The 16,940-nt window shown below is 37.7% G+C and overlaps 1 protein-coding gene across 1 annotated transcript; it reads right to left on the reverse strand.

Annotated features, from left to right (window-relative positions):
* Positions 1 to 11,584: 11,584 nt before the first annotated feature.
* On the reverse strand, positions 11,585 to 16,020 carry fgl1 (fibrinogen-like 1). Its single transcript, XM_036551572.1, has 8 exons — positions 15,942 to 16,020; positions 15,751 to 15,833; positions 15,083 to 15,254; positions 14,643 to 14,802; positions 14,393 to 14,490; positions 13,661 to 13,749; positions 12,333 to 12,520; positions 11,585 to 11,954 (listed from the first exon to the last, which is right to left on the reverse strand). The coding sequence occupies exons 2-8, from the start codon at positions 15,823 to 15,825 to the stop codon at positions 11,795 to 11,797; spliced, it is 942 nt and encodes a 313-aa protein (XP_036407465.1). The 5' UTR covers positions 15,826 to 15,833; positions 15,942 to 16,020; the 3' UTR covers positions 11,585 to 11,794.
* Positions 16,021 to 16,940: the final 920 nt, after the last annotated feature.

Raw genomic sequence — 16,940 nt, forward strand, 5'->3', positions numbered from 1 at the left:
GATCTCAGTCAGTCAAGGCTGCAGATCCCCATTAAGGAACTGAACGTGCAGCTCGCACTCACTCCTCTGCCAGGACTTTCACTCTCTGCTCCAATCCTATTAGTGCTTCGCACAGCACTAAAGCAGAACAAACCCACTTGGGGCAGAAAGCAGGAGCGGTTCTGTTTATTAGCTACCCTCCACACGGCCTGGCCCGGCCGTGTAGCAGTAATAAGGGCTAAACCGTGGGCTTTTTCCAGGCGGGCAGGATGGCGTTTTTCCTGGGAGCTTCTTTCCAGCAGCTCATCTCAAACCACAGTGCATACACCTCTGTGCCGTCAGATGTCTGTGCTGACAACGTGCTTACGCCCGCGCTGCCTCGCACGGAGTTCAAGGTCCACCTTGGGAGTGAGCTCCCTGTAGCACTCCAGCGCTAAGTTTACTGTAGAGAGCAACTTGTTACCTTATCCATGGCAAGCCCACTCCAAAGTGGGAGGGGCTCAACTTGTCAGACCAAATCAGCATTCACTGTTGCTAAGCAGCCAAAGTCCCCTTTTTATGAGAGAACAGATCAGCCAGCTTTTTGGCACTGTGTGGAAATTGAGACTAAGGAAAACAGGAAAAAAGCAGGCCATCAACTTGATCTAATATTTCTATCTTCATCCCTGATACTAGTGTTACACCTCCTTTTTACATATTATGCAAGCAGATTATGAGTATAATCCAGGAGCATGACAGTTACTTTTAGCCCCCTGAAGACCACCCTATACATGTATGACCATTCATTCTTTCATTTGGTACAAATATTTATTTATAAATGAAGTGTTGGTAGCCTCATCTGACACTGTTTCTTATATAACTTGAATGGATACACTTTCGTTCTGTTGTGCTGGAGGTTGCTCTGGGTAAGCGTGTCTGCTAAATGTGTGTAATGTAATGTATTACCTCTCATCAGGTAAAAATATTTTAAAAGTACTGAGATGGCTTCCATGAACAGCTCATGAACTACAAACAATTTAGAAAGTAAGTAATACAGTGCAAGAAGACCACTAAAACTGTACAAAGCCAAGTTGTACAGTGTTCAGTACTACACACGCAGTAGTGCTGCACAGCACATCAATACTATACCCCTTGACCCAAAATGATGCAGTCTCAGACACAACCATGCAGGTGACATCATGCACCTGTAAACAAACAATGTTGACCCTGACAGTATAAGAGGCATGGAGCGTCACAACAGTTCTATTTTCTGCTTAATCCATATAAGGTCTTTAGCCTGGAGAAACATAATCTTTGCTAACAAAAGACACAACCAGCCATGGGAACCTTTCAGTACCAATCTTCTGTAGATTAAACAGGGATAGTGACAAGATGTTTCTTAGCAGAAAAAACTGCACTATACATTCTACATAACTATACTCATGTGTACATTACTTCCTCATGGGTGGGGTTCCCACACTGACATTTGTCCAAAGCCCCAGTTTCAACACTCAGTCTTCTCGACTCAAAAAAAAATGCATTGACAGAACCATCATTCTTAGTGAAGAATCAATTGCACCAATATGTTCCAACCAAGAAAAACAAACTGATACTAGAAGGCTGATAGAGGCATAGGATTACAGATATCAGATAATATTCAAATTGAGGCTTTCCATTTTGCCTGCATGTGTTCCGTTTAATTGTATATTGCATTTCATTCTGGTCTAAAGTTACTGGTAATCACAATTTAGGAAATTTGACCAAGAGACCAAAAAGTATCACACATCACGACTGATTAACACTAGTCCTAATTCAACAAGTGATCCTACATTATTCAACATATCTGGTCATGGTTACAAAGAAATATTTTGTTTGGATGTCACTGCAGCAACATGTAATGCAGAATAGATGTGCAGATGTCAGTCAACAGATCCATGAGAGACACATGCCAAAAAATAACTAGTCTCTTGTAGTACAGTAACAACTGAACTGATGAATGAATCAGCTATATTATAGCAACCTCTCTACTGAACTCAATTCTACCATTTACAGCATCTGCCATTTCAAGATCTTAGAATTTAGCACTCAGCAGAGCTGTAATTACAGAAATGCGCTATATCGTGATTACCAGCTCCGAGGTCGCGATCACTCACCCTGCACAGATGCATTACGCAAATAAAAGCCAGCACAGCTCCCCACATGCAGGCTGCAGCAGGAGCACATGCCCCTGTTAGGCTTACAAGTCAGGGGAAGAAGTCATCAGTCATTATCATCAGTAGACCAGACAGCGCAATGTTTTCAAGCAGCCCCAGCCAAGATAAATCACGTATCAGCACCATGCATGCTTCCCAAATAAATAGAGGGAAACGAAACATGTTTAATTCTGGAACATGCAGCCCCTGACAAGCAGTTTCAACAAGTTCTGAACCCACATATATGCAAACAAATTTTACAGTAAAGAACCTTTTCTTTATTGCAACAGTAAATTGGCCATTTCTCTTAAGGCTGTTACAAAGCAGTCACCTAATGGTTCGGCTTCGTAGAAGAGACTCCATAATCCCAGGGGTGTAATTTCCCCTCAAGCACAGGCATGTTCACATTTAATCAGATCAACCTGAAAGAAATATTTTAAATAACAGACTGAATTTTCAATAAACTACCACCAAGGGCCTCACAAGGGCCTAGCCTCAGAAAAGGAATTAAAAAGGCATTACAAACAATTTACACAAAAAAATGTCACTGATCAGCAGACATCAGTTCCATTCACCATGCTAATCCCCCCATTACCTTACCCATTTGAATGGCCAGCGGAAAACAAGGTCGAAGTGTGTGTGTGTGGGGATGAGCAACACTGTCCTTTGTCGCTCGAGGAAGATGAAATGCACTGGCCTGACAACGTGGGAGTGTCCCATTGCTACAGTGAGAGCTCTGTGATGCCAGCAGACATTGATCACAGACGTCAATTGAAAGCTTAATCTACCCTGTCATTTTTGAGGCTGTCAAAAAAGCTTCATTTGCAAAGCAGACTAACAGCTATACAGAATATAAAGGACCAAGATAAGAACTTGAGGCATGTAAAACCCTACAAACAATCTTGAAAATGCCTGTAAACAGCTTAACTTTCAGAGCAGTAATCACCATTTTATGATTCCACAAAACATTTTTCACTTGTTTAGTCATTTGTGATCCATCAAAGCTGATAAGATGAAAATTGAGGATACAGAAAACAATGCAAAATAAAACTACACTAAAAGCAGAGCCAGTTACATTACTAAAATTATAATGCAGTTCTGGGCTAAAGTGTCATCAAGACAACTCCCTAAATGTCTGTTCTTCATGTAAATGTTCTGCAGCAGCTACTTGAGAACCGATCTTTAGAAACCAACTGACAAATAGACACAGAGCTGGCTCTTGATACCTACACAGCGATCTAGCACTCTGCCCAAAGCTAGAGCTGGTGGATTTCCAAACCAATGCACAGACAGCTTGCCACCACAGAGGAATCTCACCTACAGGGGACTACAGGCCACAGTGTCGAGCCACAGGATTTCAACTACCATGCCACACTGGCAAGCTCTGTTTTTAGACACAAAAAAGTGGCAGCACTTGTCATACCATTCAAATAATCAATCATACTGATATACTTAGCACACAAAGATTTTCAATGGATGCACTTTTACCTTTGAAGTTGCATTTCAAAGTTAATGGACTTTCATGGTCAAGCAGAAAAATGTGTGTTACAGGGTAAATACAGAACAGTTAAATTAGTCATGCTAAATCCTTTGCTCAGTTCTATGCGATCTGGCCTCCTTGTTGGTTTAATGGACATTGCTTGGAACAGGTCATATAGTCTAGAGAACAACCTGTAAATATATTTTAGCCTCTCTCCTAAAGGCAACCCATCATTCATGAAATAAATAAGAACTGCCAGCATTTTTAGCTGATCAATACCAGTACGACTGGATGGCCAAAGGGCAGAGCTGATGTGAATTATATATCAAGTTTCCAAAGCAGTCTTTCACCTCAAAGAGCTGCAATCAGCAAGTGAGGTCTTAAAGCAACAGTGAGCTCCACATAATGTGAAGAACAGACACAACTATAGAACAGAAATAAATGCCCTGAATGGACTGTATATTTGGAGTAACTCATTCCTGTCCAGATCCCCTTACTTATGAGGTCATCTTTCTCCCGTGCAGTCCGTTTCCTAAATACAAGCACCCAAGTTGTCCTCTCCACCTGACATACACATATCAGATGGCTATTTGGGATGTCTGACTGCCCTCTCTAAAAATAGATCAGTGGGGTAAACATGCAGTAAAGCAGGTGGAAGGGCATAATCCTTCATTATACAGCACTATACACTACATAGTAGACATCACCACCCATTGACCATCTTATTTTTGTTTGGTTTTTTGTTTTGCTTTGAAATGAAAGTCTGCATTAGGACAAACACCAGTAATGAATAATATTAAATATTTTATGTTACAACTAAACTTAATTACATATACGAGAATACTTTATCCTATAGGTTCAAAAAATAAACTTAATTGGACTATTTACCTTTACCTACGTATTTATCAAACAAATGGTCATTGCTGGCAAAGAAAATATATATATTTATTTTTTTTGGTAATGCTTGTATTCATGTCTGTTTGGGACCTTTGTTTAGAGCTGAGGCCCAACAGTTACTTGGTCACTGCAAAACTGACAATGCAATGAGGTGATGTAACTAAATGTTCAACTATTTTCCATGGGATATCTGGGTACACTGAATGGACTAGAATGACCACTAGTTGACCTATTTGGGACCCACCACAGTTTCTCCAATAGCCTTCTGCCTTCTACAGATCCAGACACAGCATCAAAGCTGGGTCATGGTGATGAGCTTTGGTCATTTCAGGAATCTTAATACACAGCTGTGCATTTTTCATTCAGTAGGAATCATCTCAGAACATTTGCGTAAGACACTGCAATACATGTAGCTGTGTTGATCATTCTGGGTAGCGTACAGCTGTGCTGGGCATTGTGACAAAATAAAATCTATATTTGATTGTAACTCCCTTCTAGGATTGAGGTTGAGGGGGGAAAAGACTGTAGCAGAATAACCCTTCAATGTATGTAAACCGTACATAACCAATACACAGCAGGACACATTAAAGAAGAAATTTTTTGTGATATGCAGGCAATTTGGGAAATTGCACTGATGACAGACATGCTAGGGCATATTGAGACTTTTTGGAAATATCTAATCATTTTGGTCTTGAACACCAGATGTCCATTCCTTACTTGCTGATCAATTAGTTAACAGTAAATTAAATACTAGCCTACACCGCAAGCTAGCTAAAACATTTTTCAGACAGCCAAGGAGATCCGTTTGTATGTTTTCATTCTCTAGTCTCTGCCCATGAAGGAATGTGTGAATGCACGTGGAAATGAGTGTGTGACTGAAAGTGTAGTAGCTAGCCTAGCATCCAAGCCACTGATGATAAAAAAAAAAAAGTCGAAACACTAAGTTTCTCAGTGCAAAATAATGCCACGGCCTTGGTGATAGCTTCCCTACCCTGCATAAAGCCAGTAGAGCACTTTCAGCAGTGACATCACTGCCTAAGACTTAGCTAGCGTTGTTACACATGGAGTTAGGGGAAAATTACAAAGAGTCTCTTCCCCCACACCACACACAGCACTATGATCCTTTTTGAGGATTCAAATAGCACAAGAGGGATTACTGCCACACAGCTTCAATAATGAGGATCAACAATCCAGTGAGCAATTGGATCAGCAGTCTCATTTTCCCAAAGTGTCTTGTTTCCAAATAGAGCAGCTTCCTTTTGCCTCTTGCACATTGCAAGAAGTGAATCTGTTCAAAAACAGCTTTTGCGAGCTTCTGTCTCCATCAGTAAAGTACAAGTCAAAATGCAGTCATCATTTTCTCCTCAACTCTACAAGAAAACACTGGAGTGGCCATGGAGAAACAATGGGAAAGCACACATTCTTATCACTGAACAGGGTGCTCTGCATGTCACACTTTCTGCATTCTGATGCTAGACTGACATGTGAAAAGATCTGAAGCACAGGAAAAAGCTAAATTCACTAAAAACTTTCCTGCCCTGTGATGAAAAGCATTAAGAACACTCCAAGTAACTGCAAATGAAGGAGAACACTGCACAGCATGAGATTCAAATCCTAATACATAAGAAATATTTAGCATCCAATATAATGTTCAATAAGGCTTCAAATCCATGTGGAAATTCATTCATCACGACTAGGCAAACCAGAGACTACAATGAGTCAGTCAGAAAGGAAAGGCTATGATGGCTACTTATTTATTCAGGTGCCACATCCTGTCGCTTCAGAGTTTTTGGCTCGTGTCCAAATCTGTCATTTTCAAGTAACTAAAGGGAAGAAAGCAAATTAATGATCGCGTTTTAACTACGTATTTAAGCGAAGGGAAAAACACTGCAGCTGTGCTTTATGCATGCTAATTAGCTAATTGCATATTGCTTGTTTGCCAAAGAGCTGACAAATGTATAGTAGAAAGAAATAAAAAGACTAAAGTCACGGTTATTCTCATTGTCCGAAGTCTACACCCTCTGGAATAAACTCCAAATTTAACCGAAAGCGTACAATATCACTGCCGTATCAAGGAGCTCGCGGCTATCTGCTTGGCTGCAACAAGAAATGAGGCGAACTGGTGAACTCCGGCAAACACGTTTTCCAGCGTTTACATAAAGTCAGTATTTTTGCATCTTGGACGCCATGCATTTTGCAGAAGTGACATGGCTACGTCCTAACTGCATTTTTAAAAGTAGTGCAAACAAAGCGAACCTTCTGCATACTGTGGTCCACTTCTCCACAACAAACCCCTATCGACCGTACGTTTACACTGATTTAAAGATACCCCCACCAAAAAAGAAAAAACGCTTTAGGTGGCGAGCTACCTAACAAGCCACATAGCAACCAAAATTGATGGACTAAATTAGCCTAGGTATTCCACTGCACAGAGCCAATACTGATATTGAAAAATGAGCCAAACAGTATATCCCATTCGTTGAAGACGTTGAAATAAGTGCGAGAAAAACTTTTACAAAGTAACCCCAATAACTACAATACTCACAGAAACCACCACGTCCAGCAAGGGCACTGATCTGGCCCAGGTAATCTCCTCTCTTCACCTGCGTGAACAATGACGTCATCTGCAGTCTGCCAAATCAGTTTGAACAGTTTGGCAACTATCAGTTACTTTTTGAAAAAACAACCGTTAGGGATTATCTTTTTATTCGAGTCAAATTCGCCATTCAAATATATGGGCTGATTTTAGATGAAGGGAATTAGTTACATGATCATCAAAACAAACACGTACTATGTAGCCTGCTTATTCACTATAAGTCAATAGAAACACTTTTAAAATGACCCTGTCATTGAAATTACTAACATCAAAATGAAGCCTTACATTTAAGAATCTGACATCTCACAAATTTAACAAGCATCTCCCGAAGCAAACCTATGCAATGCGCAAATTATTATGTGTTACTTGCTCCTGTGTTTGTTCTTGTTATTGTGATCTCTTGGCCTCTTTGGACACCAGTGTTAATTTTGTTAAAATTTACAGTAATTGTTATGTTCTTCTTGCTATAATCTTATTCTTACTGTACTGGTTTCTTGTTTTAGCTGGAAATTCCCCACATATTACACTTGCATATGTGGCATATGGCAAAGAGACCTCATCCTATGATGGAGCAAACAATAACCAAGGACAAAGGCACACAAAATAATTTTAAACGTTGTGTAGTTGACGCTGGAGTAGTGCTTGTCCAGTTTGTGTGAGGTAATGAGGCTTAATTTTTATAGCAATAGCCTAATTTTTAGTAATTAGGTATAAAATTAAGTAAATTTTACTGCTGACTTACAGACTATAAGTATCTAGTGTTTGTGATTATTTTTTGTGCACTGAAAGCATTTTTGTGTTGATAATACTATATGTTATTTGTTAGAATAGTAAACACATGAATTGATGTAGCATGATTTTCCCTAACTGAGGCTCAGAGCTGCAAAATATTTTTTCCAACATGTAAATACAGTATTGTTCAAACTGACAGATTAATGGTGAGGCCAAACAGTGTACATAAATACATACACATGCACTGCTCACGCACCAACTGTATTTTCCCACTGACAGAGTCTGTTACTATGGTTATTGCCTAAATATAGCCAATCCAGTCACTGGTAGACATCACTGCATCAAAACTCACCATGTCACTACACAGCCACACAACATGGCATTGTGTTCATCACTGTAAGCACACGTCTCCCACTTAGTGTCCACTGAGTGTCCAAATTATTTGTTTTGGTGCATGATGTATGTTAGCATCCAACTTGCAGTAACAGGACCTGCTTAATAGGGGATACTGGTGCTTGGTTAAAAAAATGAAAAAGCTTTCTATATCACAATCACTCAATGTATGAGGGTTGCTGATTTTATTTATTTATTTTTTTATGAGAGGGGTGTTGTGTTGTGATAATAACTGAGAACTCCTCAGATAGTGTAATAGATGAGCATGGTGGCAGTATTGTTATTCAGTGAGGGTGTTTAGTCATGACACCTGAACTGCAGTTGGCTGTGAATAACTAATCTAGATTAGGGGTGTGAAGGCATACCTTCTAACCTTGATAATTATTGTTTAACAGATAAGGCTGTTGTTAAATCAGAAAAGGGCAAGGAGAGCATTTTAAAATGTCTTTGTGGGTGAATTCTTTGTGTCTCTGAATTTATTTTGCTGATTGTTATGAGAATATTCATATTTTGTTTGGAGTTTCGTTAGGTAGCCCAGCGAGCTATCTTTCATGCACAACTAAGATGGCAGTCATCAGCTCTCTGGCAAGGGTAGAAAGTGACTTCCACTTGGGTATAATGAACAGGCAAATTGGCTGAATATGGGGAGAAACCAATGATCAGAAATGTAAATTGGGAGTCTGGAACATTACTGATAATATTATGTGGCAGGAAAATTAAACTGAAGAAGAACAGATTGTGTGAACATATGAGATTGTATCTGAATTATGTATGGTAGCATGATGTTAGACAGTATTGAAGTAAATGTTTGTAATTGTGTGTTGTTACTGTGACTATTTGTGCAGGAATCCACACAAAGAGATAAAGTCTTGGTGCTCTATAGGTATAGGATATGCCCAGCCAAACAGTAAATTGGTGGATTATCTGGAAAATGTCTTCTAAATGTGCACATACACTAACAAAGAAGAGTAGTGAATAAGACTTGTATTGGATGAATTACTGTATAGGGCGATGCACAGTGTGCTGCAATGACACAATGACTGGATCCAATAAAAATTTTTCTCTTTCAACAACAATCCTCTTTGACTACTTGGGATATATTCAGAATGTTAATACAGAGAATCATGCTGAATATGAAATCTCAGTTACCTATCTCCGAGCACTATCAAATATACCTAAAGTGAAGATACAACAGATTATTCCAGGAAATATTCACATTGTCAAAAAAATGACTTGGAAATACATACAACTAATGATCTATTTAATCTACTTAATGATCTGACAGCTAATTAATGACCCACTTAAATTTTTCCAGGTGTACTCACCTTTGTCCCCTTTTGATTTTGTCTTCACTCCTGTCAAGGACTGCATTATAGGGACATTATGTCATATAGTTCAACACATCTCTGAAGTTTTCTGAGCTGTTACAGCTTAAACCATCTCTGAGAGTTGCTGAGAAGCCAGGAGAACCCTCTTTTAAAATCTCACAGCCATCCACTATGCATGTGTACAATTAGATTTATGATAATACTGTTGAATACTAACCAGACCTCCTGTTTGAATTGTGAGAAATATGCTTTGTTTTACTCAAAGCATATCCTCAGAAAGCAATATTAAAACAGGCACACCCCTGAAACCTGTTTCAAGTGTATTCTGCCACATCAGGAAAAAGGAAATGTGAGATCATGATCAGGATATCTGGTTGGTTGATTCAGGATATTAGGCCAGAACAAGAACACATCTGAAGCTTGTGTCTTTCTGTTCATACTAGTGTAACAGAATGTGTCATGGCCAAATAAAAAGTATTCACTGTATTTGCACCATTGTAACACTTAGATTCTCTTCAGCCAAGGAACAATTGCGATAAAATCCTCAAAGCTGCTCCTATTTGTATATGCTTATGTAGAATCCATAGGTTGCACTGCAAGCACTAATCATAATGCATGAAGCATGAATTAGTTCTTATGTCATGAAGTCAGTTTGAAGGAACTCCTTTACATATGTCAAACTGTGTTTGTTAAATGAAGAAATTGTTATTTGAGCTTATGTAAATTACACTTATGTTGATACCCAGTGCATGCCTGAACCTGTCCTCATTGTATTAAACAAACATCAAAATCTCTCTGAATGAACTCTCTGAACTATGTGGTTTATGCCATTTTGCTCATGTTCTTTCAGGTCATTGTTGCACAGCGCTAACATAAAGACATTGTTCATTTGTGAAATCTGACAAGATATGTTTCTTTTTCTTGTTTAGCCAATGTATCAGTGATTATGCAAGGGCACTTTACATATAGCCTACATTTAGGATGCGGTAGTTGGATAGAACTTGTACAGCTCATATAATATTACCTTGACCAAAGGCAATAAAGGATAAGGATAGCTTCAACATAATTTTGAAATGTGCTGTCCTTTATCTTATCTGTAGTATGTATCCTTATTGATATATCCATATCCATATAGTATCCTTCATATACTTTAATTACTAAGAACAATAGCCAATTTGAAATCATTTCAAGGTTTCATGGTGTACTTTAAGTTGTAAGATCCTTATAAAAAGCCCAGAATGCATTACTCCACCTCTCCTTCCTTCCGTGCATTATAGTATATAACATCTGCAAATCATGTTGGTGCTGACATTGTTTGTGATTGCAAGCAGTTTGAATTATGTGTGAGAACTTTTTTTTTTAATTTCATTTTATACATTTTGTAGGATATGTTTAGATTTTTCTTTTTCTTCTTATTGTTCTTTTCATTATTTCCTTTTTTACATTATGGACTCTTTGGTTTATTTTGTACATACGTAAAATATATCTCTTTATTTAGTTATTATATTTTTGCCCCATTCCGGGTGTATGAGATTGGGAGCTTAAGGGATGTGTGTTTTAGTGATACTGGTGAATGGTATTTTGGCAGCATGAGGAACTTTAAAGCTGTTTCATTGCTGAACACAAAGCATATAGACATTAATTATATTTCATTAAAAAACAGAATTTGCAAATATGAAGATTGAATAATGTTGAAAACAACATGTATGTCAGGCTAAACCATGTATGGATAGTCATAGTAAAAGATCATGTTTTTGCCCATGTAAGGACTATATTTGCAAAGAGAGTCAAAAATGCAGACACTAGATATGCAGCTATCCTTTTAAACAAAATGTTTAAATGAAAGGAAATGTGGAGTAAAATGTATTGTCTGTATGCCTGTACATTTACCCGTATTTATCTATATTTGTTTTAAGTCAAGCATGTGTGTTGTGGTCACTTGGGTCTAAAAATGCCAATGGACTTGGATATTGATGAATGCTTTATTCGGATTATACCCTTTGGCCAAGCAAAGCAAAACAAAAACAACATCAGGTATCGGCTATGATTTGAGTGACGCGCTCATGATTGGATATGATGTGAATTTCTAATGAATTTCTGAATCCTTTATCTAAAAAAAAATCATAAAGTGGAGTTATAACTTCCAGTGTTACTAAAAAATGTAATTGACAATGATGTTTTCAAAATATGTAATGATGGAGGTGTGGTCAGAATAATTTCATACAGCATTAGGCTCAAAATCCACAGGCCTGATTTTCATTACCACTGATTTTAAGGAGTACCACCATCCATGCCATGTGTACCAGACAATCCCGTTGTCAGTCACAGCTGTGTATGGGCCCTTGTAGTAGTAACCATTCAGATTGGCAGAGTGACATCTAGAGGAGATAAATGGAATAACACATACATTAAAATGTGTCTGAGACAGAATAACAGTATAAAAGGGTCTCCTTATGCAATCAGTCCTGTTAAACTGGACTGTGATTAAAATGAGGAAAAAAAAAAAAAACCTATTGAGGTCTTTACTTAACTTAAATAATTACTTTGTGTTTAGTGTTGCTAATTCATGTTGTTGTATTTATGCATTGTCTTTTATATATGAAATCATAATTTTGATCATTAGAAAATATGTGTCACGTATTGTACAATGCCATGTCTGTTTACATGCCAGAAGCATTTCAACAACCTACATCCAACTGCCATTAACATACATAACATTCATGGACAAACATTATTGTAATTTGTGTTTGTGAGACCTGTTAAACCACCAGCCGGCCTTGTCCTCACGGGCACAGTTGCGTTCGTATCTGTCATTGTCGCGGTCATACGTGCTGAACTTCATCCCCTGGTGACTGGCCCACCATTGCACCTCAGGATGGTAGCTCCCTGCAAGTGAGTCCCCTGCAGTCCCAGAGTACTCCCCAAACTGCAGCTGATAAGAGTCCTGAAGAGAACATTGGGCAATTAATGTGCAAGATGGGTGAAATACATTCTGCTGCAAAGAGCTAAACTTTTAACTTTGTAATAACTGTGCTGTTAACTATTGTCGGCAGGCCGTGATTGATCTGGAACGTGTTGTGGGTTTTGTCTCACATTTGAGAGGTGCCTGAGATAAACCAACAACTAACACTTTTGTTAACAATCTGTTTGACAAATTTATATCTCACAATTTGCTAAAACCATATTTTGATATTTTAATTATAGGATCATGTTGAAATACATTGCTGCTTGCAGGAATGGTATACAGAACAATACTATAACAACACAAATATGATAAGTTTACTGTTCATAAAAATCACTCTTATGAAATGTTTTTTTTTTTCCACACAAAGGTCTCTAAAAGGAGAGAGTAGTTCTATTACATGATTAAATATCACCTTTGATGCATGAATTGGCATGCATATTGTCTAAAATGAGCGATAATTGAATAAAATCGACTTCGTCTAACATGATCTGTGTGTATATTGTTTCTGTTTTATGTATGGTGCTGATAAAATGCAAAATGGGTCTCCATGTTCATTTGACTTTGTACACAAGTAAACATTTGTTCATGTCTGTTATTGAAATATTACAGGTTACACTACTGAAAATTATTTTCTAAAGATAAAGTCCAAAAATATTAATTTTTCTCACATTGATTACTAAATTCTCTTCATTTAAATTAAGATTTAGTTAGAGATTTTAGATTTAATTGGTTAAAGCTATGTAGGGCTGAGGGTGGTTAATACTTCGATAGGAGTCTCCTAGAAAAACCAGGTTGCAGGAAGCCCGTTGGACCGAAGAGAAAGAAGGTGCACTGACAGGAACACTGTAGTTAAAGATTTTATCACTTGGATGTGAACTTACCCTGAGGTCCTGAGATAATGTGGCCATTAAAGATCCAGTGGAACTACTCAATCAAAAGGGACCAAGGTCCCAATTTAGCTGTCTCAGTCTGGTCATTTAATCATGGCTGCAGTGCATCTCCCAGATGGGTTCTACACACTATTCAACCTCCTCACTTTCACTGTGTACTCTTGGATACATGGAAGGGATGAACGTATTATTATATTATGATTATTATGACTCATATGATTATACATACCTTTTCATCTGCAACTTTGAAACTTTTGTACAGTGCAAAGCGTTGATTATCCGAAAAGTCCATCATGTTAATCCTGAGGCTGTAATCACCTTGAAAACAATAACAAAACAATCTTACATGTACCTATACTATATTACTAATATAAAATAGTCTGAATGTAAGCAATTCTCATTTGTTTTGTATACATCATTTTAATGGTGTGAAAGCGTAAAACAGTGTAGACTAGAATATCTCAAATTATTGTAATGGGTCAAGCTCCTAAGGTTTTCTTTCTTTCTTTTTCTGTCTTTCCGTCCACCACTTTAAAATCCTATATAAAATCTAGATAAAATAGACATTAAACTTGCCAGATATTTTGAGGGCATAGGCAAAGTCCAATTATATGCTGCTGATCAGACAACTGGCATTATAACAGTCTGTTTATTACATTAAGTGAAGCCGTGGCATTTTTTTTTTTTACAAATGATTACTCATACATTTAACATTTACAATATTTCTGTAGAAATGTATTTTCTGCACATTGGGGCATTTGCTTATTCTTGGCCTGCATGATTTCTGCTTGCAGCATTGTTTCATATATGAAATGTCTCTATGTATGAGCAGTGTCTGATATGTATGAAATATATTTGTGTGAAACTTTTAATAATCATTAACAGTGATGCTAAGAAACTCAATGCAACCTTATGTACTATACTATCCGTGTGTTCATATAACATATAAAAGAGTTCTCACCCTGTGAAGTTAAGTAGTGCAAGTTATCATTTCCTAACCAGAATTCTCCATTGGCAGAGTTCATGTTTCCAAAGCCTTGTTTATATTCGCTCCAGTCCCTATAGAAAAAAAAGTCACCTTACCAAGAAAACCACTGCTCTGTATAATAAACAGATTTTTTTTTTTTCTGAAATACCACAAACATTACAATAAAATTCACTCTAAATGGTGCATAACCCTTTTTGGCATAAATTGTTATGCTTTAGCTCACCTGTCAAAGTGCTCACTGCCATCTGATCGCCTCTGAAGCACTGTCCAGCCACCCCCCTCACTCATGTCACAGTATACCCTGATCTTAGAGGGAGCCTTGCGAGGTTTGATCATGTAAAACCCGCTCCTCTTCTTCCCGTCATTGTAGATCTGTGCACAGTCTGAACAAGACAACACTTTTTTTTTCTTGTGATAAACTTCAGTCATGTCAATGTTTAATGTAATTGGAAAATAACAGATATAAAAATATAATTGCCTCAGCAAATATCCAGCTGTATAAATAAGTAACATAAAAAATACCTGTAACATATGTAAGTTGGTCTGGATAAGAGAGTCTGCTAAATGCCAATAATGAAATGAAATTATTGTAATTTTCTAACCACAATGAAACATGTTTATGTGCTCATTCTTTCCCTCCATAAAGATAGAGGAGGTCCTGACCTGCATACTCTGTTTGCTCCCCTAGGTCAACAAAGTTGTCCTGCTTGACAGAAGGCTCCACCTGCTGGCTTCGTAGTTGCTGAATGAGCTGCTGCTGTTTCATTACTCGACTCTCCAGAGTCATCAGCTGAGAGCGCAGCCTGATAGTCTCTTGCTGGCAGTCATCTGGAGCCTACACTCACACACACATGAGTACACACGCACAAACACAAACACACGTTTACATACGCACACCATACGTGTAAATAGGCAAGTACATAGACATGAGTGTGCACACACACCATTTATTTGCATATCAGAAACATAAAAGAGGAGCAGAAATTAGAGCTATTCTGTTCTACATTAATTATTTACAGTATGACACTCTATATGCAAATGATAAAGGTAACTCCCATTGATAAGAATAAGGATTCCATTGACAAACAATTTTATTCTGAAGATTTTGCTTACAAGCGTGTTTTAGCAATTTCATAGTTATGGGGAAAAATAAGATATTCAGAAAAAACAAATTGTTCTACTGTGTTTAATCATATTAAAACTATTTAAAAAAATATCCCAACTGCATTAAATGTTTTTTTTACAGCTGTTGATATACATGATTATAAGAATTATATGAAATAAAAAAAGAAAAACAATCAGACTGATACTGTACTTCTGCAAATGCTTACCGAAACTGAAGTATCCACAATGAAAACAAATCCAAACGCAAGTAGCCTCAGTCCCAACATTTCAGTCTTTCCCATGGCTGATCCTACAATAAAATACAATTAGCTCGAAGACTGTTTAATTGGTCCTTAGTTGCTTGTTTTGCTTGGTCCTGTAAAGAAGGTATAAGACAACATGGATTGAACAGACTCACATTAGCTTTGTCTTCAAAAACGTATTGTGGCAACGAATCGTTGGTCCAATCAGTTCAGGATGCCTTAACAGTCTTAAATCTGGCTGCAGTCTGGTCCTGGTGATGAGTCACAACAGAAGAATGCTCACATGGGCCTGATATACTCATGTCTTGTAAACATTGTGTCCCAAACAGTAGGAGCTTATTGTCTTTATTCACCCCCTAAAGCTTTGCCACCCTCACCATGTCAAAGTCTCTGAATGAGTGAAATAGGCAAAGAAAGAGGGAGCTGGATATCCTCCCAGTATGATCCAAATATTCACCTATTGCCATTTCCTATAAGGAGACTGCTTCTGATTAAAAGGATGACCAGCACAGCTGTAATCTTGAAAGAATGTTTCAGAAACATGAAAGCGTGCATAATTCACCTAGACAAAAGGTCAAAAGTGGGAAAAGCAGGTGTGAGGCCCACTACATACCATATGTGCCACTGAACATTATTGATTCCTGTTGACTAAAGTATATCCTATCCAAGAAACATTTACATTGAAAATAAAAACTACATCTCATCTCATCTCATGGGTGTCACAACTACACCGAGAATTATATTTGGTTAATTTTTTCTGCCAAAAAATAAATCAGTTACTGTTGTGTTCTCGCTTAAAATCTTGAGCCAGATTCCTTTGTTTTTAATGCCACCCAGTACATAATTCTCTTGCTCCCATAGAGCTTTCCAGCATATTTTCAGCAAACCTGGAACATGTATTTGGCTGAGCTAGGAATCTGTCAACCGCTGTAAGTGTAGCTGGACAAAAATAGGCATGCAGAAAACAAACAAAAAATAGTTTCTCAGAAAATGCCATCATCCTGAACCGTAATCATCACCATTATCATCATTGTTCAATAATTTGTTTGGGGTGTTTTGGGCGTATTTAAGCGTTACAGTTTCCTAATATCACTTGAGAAAAGAGAGGAATTCATAATTTTCAGTTCATTTAATTCGAATAACTGTAATAACTG

The sequence above is a fragment of the Megalops cyprinoides genome, chromosome 18 (genome assembly GCF_013368585.1).
Source record: "Megalops cyprinoides isolate fMegCyp1 chromosome 18, fMegCyp1.pri, whole genome shotgun sequence".
Lineage (NCBI taxonomy): Eukaryota > Metazoa > Chordata > Actinopteri > Elopiformes > Megalopidae > Megalops > Megalops cyprinoides.

Coding starts and splice junctions, on each gene's coding strand:
- fgl1 (XM_036551572.1), bottom strand. CDS start 15,825: ATGGGAAAGACTGAAATGTTGGGACTGAGGCTACTTGCGTTTGGATTT. Junction 13,750..14,392: donor GCACTACTTAACTTCACAGG/GTGAGAACTCTT, acceptor ATTGTTTTCAAG/GTGATTACAGCCTCAGGATT. Junction 11,955..12,332: donor GCCGGCTGGTGGTTTAACAG/GTCTCACAAACA, acceptor TATCTCCTCTAG/ATGTCACTCTGCCAATCTGA.